Source organism: Neophocaena asiaeorientalis, unplaced genomic scaffold, assembly GCF_003031525.2.
Source record: "Neophocaena asiaeorientalis asiaeorientalis breed wild unplaced genomic scaffold, Neophocaena_asiaeorientalis_V1.1 scaffold477, whole genome shotgun sequence".
Classification (NCBI taxonomy): Eukaryota; Metazoa; Chordata; class Mammalia; order Artiodactyla; family Phocoenidae; genus Neophocaena; species Neophocaena asiaeorientalis.
In genome coordinates this window covers 2737564-2746521 of record NW_020172630.1, presented here as the reverse complement: position 1 = coordinate 2746521, position 8958 = coordinate 2737564, and the positions used below count along the sequence as shown (strand labels likewise).

Genomic DNA, 8958 nt, shown 5'->3' with positions numbered 1-8958 from the left:
CACATAACGCAAAAAAAAAAAAAAAAAAAAATGGGCAGAAGATCTAAATAGACATTTCGAAGACATACAGATGGCCAAAAAGCATATGAAAAGATGCTCAACGTCACTAATTATTAGAGAAATGAAAATCAAAACTACAATGAGGTATCACATCACACTGGTCAGAATGGCCATCATTAAAAATTCTACAACCAATAAATGCTGGAGAGGATGTGGAGAAAAGGGAACCCTCCTACACTGTTGGTGGGAACGTAAATTGGTACAGCCACTATGGAGAACAGTATGGAGGTTCCTTAAAAAACTAAAACTAGAACTACCATATGATCCAGCAGTCCCACTCCTGGGCATTTATCCAGAGAAAACCATAATTCGAAAAGATACATGCACCCCAATGTTCACTGCAGCCCTATTTACAATAGCCAAGACACGGAACCTAAATGTCCAGTGACAGATGAATTGATAAAGAAGACGTGGTACATACATATAATGGAATATTACTCAGCCTTAAAAAATGAAGTAATGCCATTTGCAGCAACATGAATGGACCTAGAGATTATCATACTAAGTGAAGTAAGTCAGACAGAGAAAGACAAATATCATATGATATCAGTTATATGTGGAATCTAAAAAAATGATACAAATGAACTTACTTACAAAACAGAAACAGATTCACAGATCTCAGAATCAAACTTATGGTTACCAAAGGGGAAAGGTGGGGGGCAGGGATAAATTAGGAGTTTGGGATTAACATATACACACTATTATATATAAAATAGATAATCAACAAGGACCTACTGTATAGCACAGGGAACTCTACTCAATATTCTGTAATGACCTATATGGGAAAAGAATCTGAAAAAGAGTGGATATACGTATGTGTACAACTGAATCACTTTGCCGTACCTGTGAAACTAACACAACATTGTAAATCAACTATACTCCCAATATAAAATAAAGATTAAATTAAAAAAAATGAAGATTTCTTTAATTTACACACTGCTTATTTCTTAATTCTATGATAAATTTGAACATAGGACGGTGAGAAAATATTGTACTTTATTCATTTATGAAGATTCTTCTGGAGTTTCATGAAAATATGTTTGCCTCATCTTATTTAAACATTTTGATAGATGTTATACTCTGTAAGATAACCTTCATATAAAGTGGGCTGCCCAAAACTGGAAGCATGGAAAATGGCCTGGTCTTTGCCAATGGTGCTTTACGATGTCTATTCTTTCTTACTTATGAGGGGTTTCACACTTAGCAAGGTCTTGGCACGTTTTGAAAACCCTATGTATTTGCCTCCCAAGACCACAATGTTTCATCTCTGTGAAGGAAATCTGAGGGTTTCCTGCTGATCTCCCAGAGCATTTTTTTCTTTTCTTCTCTTTTCTTTTTCTGTTAATATTTGCTATCTGCCAGTCATTTTTCTCAATGCTGGGGAGAGTCAGGGCAGCCAAGTAATATCTCTCAGACATAACTCGGTTAATTTTGTGTTTCACAGATCTTCACTAAGATTTTTAAAAAATATTTTAAAATAAAATAATGGAATGAACCATCATTGGAAAAAGTCAAAACTAAAGAATCATATGAAGGAAAAAGTAAAAGTGCCCCCTCTCCCTACAGGTTGCTTTATGGGTAAGTTGCAGAGTATTCCCTTGTCCCAATATGTCTCCTCTCTATATTTACAATATTCCAGAATGTTTCACACAAATTGAATCACATTTACACACTTTCCAGAGCATCTCTTGCCTAACACTTTTGGTGTATGATATTCTCACTTGTATTGTGGTTTGCAGTTGGTAGGTGGTAGGGTTTGGGACCTGAATCCCAGTGTGGTGGATATTATGGGCTGTAACCCACTACTACTCTTACTTTTTTATGTTCAGTTCTCATCTCTGCAGTATTATAACAGAGAAATCTCCCCCAACATAAGGATCATCCTATTTTTGTATCTCCCATAGAATGTCAGGCTATGCCAGGGCTAAAGAAAGCTCTCAGGCGATACAAGGTAAACTGAATTAAGCTGTGTTATGGGCCAGAGGAGGCCAACCCTGAAAAATCACCACTAAGTTATAGTGCATGTGATGTATATGTATAACTCTATGTATCTAGACAGGTCTACCCAGAAATTTAATTTTCCTTTTCCTCAAAGAGCCAATAGTATCACATCGACATATGTGACATGTCTAATTTTATCTGAGCCTCATCCCCATGAGGTGTAGAGGGACACATTTAATATTCCCATTTAATGGATTTGGAAATCATGCAAAGAGAGATTCACGTATTTACTGGAGGTAACACAAATTAACCGTGGTATGAAAACTGGTCTCCGATATCTCTTATACTTGGTTCGTGGCTACATTGCATTTTTTGCACTTAACCATTTTCATATATATGTTTAAGCCCCAAGTGAAGAAAAATGACAAGGCAGATAAGAAAATTAATGTTAACATATTAACCAGATAATCTAAGTATCTGTTATACTTTTTTTCTGAAGTTCTTACCGTCACGGTGAAAGCGTGCACAACAGAGAAGTTCAACGTCGGGTCATCGGTTCTCTCTTGGTAGACCACACGGTACTGGGAGATAATGCCATTGGGCGATTCTGGCTTCGTCCAATTCAGTAGAACTGAATGAGCACCAGTGGCTTGAGCCCAGGGCGCTGGCAAATCTTGAGGTGGGGCTTCTAGAGTCCGTGCTGATGACCACAGACTCTCCACAGTGCCCCTGGAGTTATGGGCTCTGACCCGATATTCATAGAGCGTGAAAGGCCTCAAAGTATCTGCATTGTCAATAAATTCAAGAGCTCCTTCTGACCAGACAAACAAAAGGGATTCCTCTTCAAGGCCAGCAGGACGTCTGGAAGGAAACCAGCAAAACAATCAGTGACACGGCACACTTCAAAAGAAGGTTTGTAGACAGAGTAAGAAATTGCTTTTTAGAAGAAATTTTTACAAACTCAATTTTTCAACAGTCCCATTAATGAAATGAACATGTTAAGTCTAATAACAGGAATTTGCTTTAGAGCTCTTTAAAGGGTAAAAGTCAAATTTATTTCCTATGGCTTCTCCAAAACCTAGTAAAATGCAGTGTATGCTCAAAAAATTCTTTCAACTACCTGAGAAAGTGATTGTTTAGGCCCCTCTTTAGATTTTATTGATGTTAAAACTAGGGCCCATGAAGTAAGTCACACAGAGAAAGTAACTGAATCACTTTGCTGTATACTTGACACTAACACAATGGTGTAAATCAACTATACTTCACTCCTCCCCTTCCTCCCTGCAAACCTCCCCCACAAGTCCCATGCAAACTCTTTTGGCACTTAACATATAGAGCATTAAACATCTAAGTAAGAGAAATGGAATTGTCAGTTGCTGGAATGACCCCAGATAGCTAATATTTCATTTGGAAAAGACATTTGCTCATCTGGGTATAAAATCATGATGCAGACCTGACCAGAACTGGAAGTTCCTGAGGAATCCTGGTTGGTCTCTTTCTGTGTTCCCAACATCTGAGCCCAGTAGGTTTAATAGTTTTTCTTTTAATTGAAGTAGAGTTGATTTACAATGCTGTATTAGTTTCTGGTGTACAGCAAAGTGATTCAGTTATACATGTAGATATATTCTTTTGTATATTCATTTCTATTATGGTTTATCTGAGGGTATTGAATATAGTTCCCTGTGCCATACAGTAGGACCTCGTTGCTTATCTATTCTATATATATTAGTTTGCATCTACTAACACCAAAATTCCAGTCAAAATTTTTTTTTGAGTGAATGGCCAAAAGGCATATAATTCCATGGCTTTTCTGCATCTTTGCCTCGTCTCTATCAACTCTTCTTTTCTACAAGGGTAAGTATTCTAGGTTGGGGAAGAAGGTACCCAAGGGATGACCCTTTCCTCTTTCAGCTTCATCTCTAGTGGAGAAGAGACTGATGAATAAATCGGTACTTTCCAGGCTGTTAGGAGTATTTAATTAACACACTCTTCAGATGCTGGCATATTCACATGCTGCCATATCAGATTAACCATCGAAACGGAAAGGGTTATTAAGACAAAGTAAATGACAGTACCTTTCACGAAAAGTCAGGCTATTTAAAATCTTTGGCTTTGGGAATTTGATGATCCTCAAGTTGATAAGTCACTATGACCCAGGTACGAGCAATGACAGTCTACCTGCTGGAGGCTATGGAGGCTTCACAGATACTCCCCGTGACTTGCAATTATGGTTAGTCAACCCACCACATTATTCCTTGCTACCATGCCTGGGCCAGACTCTGCACTCAGTGTAGGTTTGCAGGGTTTGGCCTTTGTACTTGCTGCAGATACCAGGTACCAGATGTGTCACTGGGAGGGATCCACTCTAATGAGGACCACAGGGCTCACAGCCAAGTATTCCTCTCAGTCAGTTTTTTAAAAGGTGTTTGCTGGGAACATAATATAGCAGGCAAACATATGAACTTCTATGGGTAAATAAAACTTTCTATTTTGTCTGGCTTCAAACTTTCTATGACAAGTCAATGAACTTTATTAAATTCTCATGAATTCCCACATTGAGGTGTAGCCATGGTTGTCATAAAACTGACATTCTATTAAAAAAAGAAAAAAAAACAAGAAGAAAAAAAGAAAAAAAACATAAAAACACACATACACACACACAACTGACAATTCTTTAAAAAACTGCCTGAGAGTGTGAATTTTAAAAATCTATACTATGTAAGAGATTAAGTATTATGTTAGCCCCAAGTTTATCCACCAAAACAGTTAAAGGATGCAGCTGGGTTAAGTACTTCTTATCACGACTGAATATTTAATTAATATTACAGTGAGGTAAACAGTCTATTTGTGGTATTAACAACAACAAAAGAACATTTTTATGTCTAAATGAACTTTGAACAGAAGATGTTGAGTAGATGACAATTACTCCTAATTTATTTAAGATGTAGGCTTCAACTGTGTTTAACTGGAAGTGCTTCCTCCTGAACAGTCTATGTTTAGGGAAATCACATTTTCAGTTCTCTCTGAAGAGTCAAATGATTAGTTCTTCTAGACTTAAGTTCATTGGGGAGATACTTCAATAATGCACTTTTCCAACTAGAGTTAATTTAATGTTGCTTAACACTTAAGAAGAAAACAAAAATAATTATTAAACTAGGAACTATATATTTTAAAGGGCATTCATACTTCTGTTGTTTTCATGTGGTATAACCTTTTAAAGAACTCCCTACTCTCTTGGAATGCCAGAAGTTCTCAGTGCTTATCTTCAAAAGTAATTAAAACAAAATCCTAGAATTCAGTGTATTTCCCATAACAATTTAACATTATGAAACTGCCAACCTTACCTTATGAAGAATATTAAGAATACTCTTAATTTAAATAAATAGCCAGAAACACCTGTAGTCAGAGGACATTGATTGTAAGCCTTGGCCTTGACACATCATTAAATGACCTTGGGCAAACTCACCTGTGTTCTCTAGTGTTCATTTCACTTTGTAAACTGGAGTCAATGATCTTATAGTGTATAATGTCTAGAATTTTGGTAAGAATTAAGTCAAGTAATGCACATGAAAATCACTGGGTCAAATGTAATACACAATACAAAGGAAGTTATCATAGAAATGATGTCTAAAGCTGTAAGAGGGTGTGGAGAAAAGGGAACCCTCCTACACTGTTGGTGGGAATGTAAATTGGTACAGCCACTATGGAGGACAGTATGGAGGTTCCTTAAAAAACTAAAAATAGAGCTAACATAGGATCCAGCAATCCCATTCCTGGGCATATATCTGGAAAAGATGAAAACTCTAATTCGAAAAGATACATGCACTCCAATGTTCACTGCAGCCCTATTTACAATAGCCAAGACAGGGAAGCAACCTAAATGTCCATTGACAGATGAATGGTTAAAGAAGATGTGGTACATATATGCAATGGAATATTACTTAGCCATAAACAAGAATGAAATGATGCTATTTGCAGCAACATGGATGGACCTAGAGATTATCATACCAAGCGAAGTAAGTCAGAAAGAAAGGCAAATACTCTGTGACATCACTTATATGTGGAATCTAAAACATGACACAAATGAATTTATTTACAAACAGAAACAGACTCACTGACACAGAAAACAAACTAATGGTTACCAAAGAGGAAAGGTTGGGGGAGGGATAAATTAGGAGTTTGGGATAAACAGAAACACACTAATATATATATATATATGTAACTGAATTCCTTTGCTGTACACTGGAAACTAACATAAAATCATTAATCAACTATACTTCAATTAAAAAAAAGAAACGATGTCCAAAGCCTATATTTAGGAAGACAAATCCAGCAGTTGTGTAAAGGCTGCATTGAACAGGGAGTGACAGCAGTCACACAATGAAAAGGTCATCTCAACAGTCCACATGAGAATAAATGTGGATCCTGAACTAGGTCGATGGTAGAGGAAATGGAAACATAGGTAATTTAAAAAATGCTTTGGGAAGGTTGAATCATCCAGCTTTCCTGAGTGGATAGCTGTTCTGGTGTTGAGGAAAGAGATTCAAATACCCTTCAAAAATGTTAGGACTTAATTGCATTTAAAACTCTTCCGTGATTCACCATAGAACTGGCCTGTGCTGACCATTGCAGATTCACCTTCTGAGATTTCTATTCCCATTTTACATTCTGGTCAAAATCCAATAGAAAGTCTTTCCCTTGCTTCTCTCTCAAATAGGGTTACAATATCCTTCTATGTGCTTAGTCTTTTCTTTATGGACTCATTTGTCACAGTGTATTGTAATAGACTTTTCTTTTTTATATCTCTCCTACTATACTACAAGTTCCCTGAAGTCAAAGACTGCATCTTATTTTTGAAGCAATGACTGGATGACTGACTGGTTGACAAGAATAATCCAAGATTTTGGTTCCAACAAGAACCAGAAAAATGTTCTCATTATTAAGTTATTGTCTCTCAGCTCTAAACCTACCCTTCTATATTTGGCTTTATGACAGTGGGGCTGGGACTCTGCCCTCTACATTCCTGCTTTACTAGCTGATTCTATATTGGGATCTGCCAATAGGGGGCGCCAGAGGGTGATTAGAGAACTGAAAGGAAAAGGGAAGGGGCTCCTTCCTATTTGCTTCCTGTTTGCTTGCTGATTACATGAGCTTCTCTGCAGCAAGGATTCTTCACCTTATAAGCAGTAGATCCTTCTCCCTTAGGAGCAGATGATTCAAATATGACATTTTTCTGCCACAAAAGCCAGCTTCATCTCATGCCTCCTCCTACAGACACCTGCACCAGCTGACAGGTGCCCCCTCCTTGGCTGTCTGGGTCCCAGCATCACAGGTGCTCCCCTCTAAGTTTCTAAGTTTTAATAATTCAAGCCGTTTCTCTTTGTTGCCTCAGTCCTAAGGGTATTAGCTCTTTCCTGCAGTTGCCACCTCTATGATATCTTCGAGTTCTCTTTCATCCTTTCAGTTACCTAGTTAACAAATTTACAATCAGGTAGTAATTATTTATATTAAATGCTTTCTATTAAAATAACTGGTGTGGGGCTTCCCTGGTGGTGCAGTGGTTGAGAGTCCGCCTGCTGATGCAGGGGACACGGGTTCGTGCCCCGGTCCGGGTAGATCCCACATGCCGTGGAGCGTCTGGGCCCGTGAGCCATCGCTGCTGAGCCTGCGCGTCCGCAGCCTGTGCTCCGCAATGGGAGAGGCCACAACAGTGAGAGGCCCGCGTACCGCAAAAAAAAATAAACAAATAAATAAATAAAATAAAATAACTGGTGTGGTTTCTCTTTCCTGAGCAGACCTTGATTGCTACAGAAAATGAGGATGATGTTCACAGAAAGGGGGAAATAGGAAAATTGTAAAGAGGGTAATGATAGATTTGCATCTGGACTCACTGAATTTATCATTTTGTCTTTATCGCACCATATTACATATTGATTGTAAAAAGTAATTAGAAAATAAAGATGAGCAAAAACACAAGAATCATCCATAACCTATCTCTGAGATAAGCACCGTTTACTTTCTTTTGGTGTTTAACATTCCAGACATTTTTCATGCACATATAAATGTAAAAAAATTCCATGTATTTAAAGAAAAACAGAATCATACTAGGTGTACTGTCATGCAATCTGCTTCTTTGATTATCACGAACCTCTTTCCTTGTCCTTAAATATACATATATAACTGCCAGATTTGTCTTCCCCAAGCATGGCTGTGGATGGTCCATCTTGGATAACTTTCTATTTTTTATTGTGCTTTATGTTTAACACAGTACTTTCACATACATGATTTCATTTAATTCCTATGAAATTCTAGAGGTTAATTATTTTCTATGTTTATCAGCCTAACTTACGTAAAAGTGAAAGCTTAGGGAACATAGTGACTTGCCCGAGGTCACATAACTTGTAAGTGGCAGACCTAGGACCTGGAAGCCATATCTTCTGACTACAAATGCCACGCTTTGTCCATTCTGTCACACTGCTTCTCTATTTTACTCCAAATCTTCAATGGCTCTCATTGTTTCCAAATCAAAACCCTAAACTCCTCAGCCTAGTATTTAAAGTCTTCCAGAATCTACTGTCAAGCTGACCTTCTAAATTCTCCCTACAAAAAACAAAGTCTCCAGCCAAGCCTGACCACGGAACCCTATGCCTTCAGTGTTGGGAATTTTGCTTATTCCAGTCATTTTATTCACCTGTGATGTCTTTGCCATCAGTCTTTGCTTGCTAATATTTTATCTACCACAAAGGAAACAGAATGCAAAGTCCTGAAATGGATGAGATGACACATGGGAATTTTGTATAGGTGGCCTTTCAAATCAGTAAATTGTAAAATAATGTTGACAAACTAGATAGCTTAAAAAAAAATAACGAGTGCCTAATTGATACAAAAAGAGACATGAAGTGAGAGTGTTTGGGAAGTACACTCACCAATCAAGAGAGCTTTTAGTTGCAACCTGTA

At 37.6% G+C, this 8958-nt stretch overlaps 1 protein-coding gene across 1 annotated transcript in view; it reads right to left on the bottom strand.

Moving 5' to 3' along the window:
- The window catches only part of USH2A (usherin), a gene marked incomplete at its 3' end in the record, with an annotated part of 720880 nt that overhangs the window by 87670 nt on the left and 624252 nt on the right, over positions 1-8958 (bottom strand). Inside the window, exon 60 of the mRNA XM_024739202.1 lies at positions 2508-2862. Within this exon, the coding sequence (XP_024594970.1) occupies positions 2508-2862 (355 nt within the window). The remainder of the gene's footprint in view (positions 1-2507; positions 2863-8958) is intronic.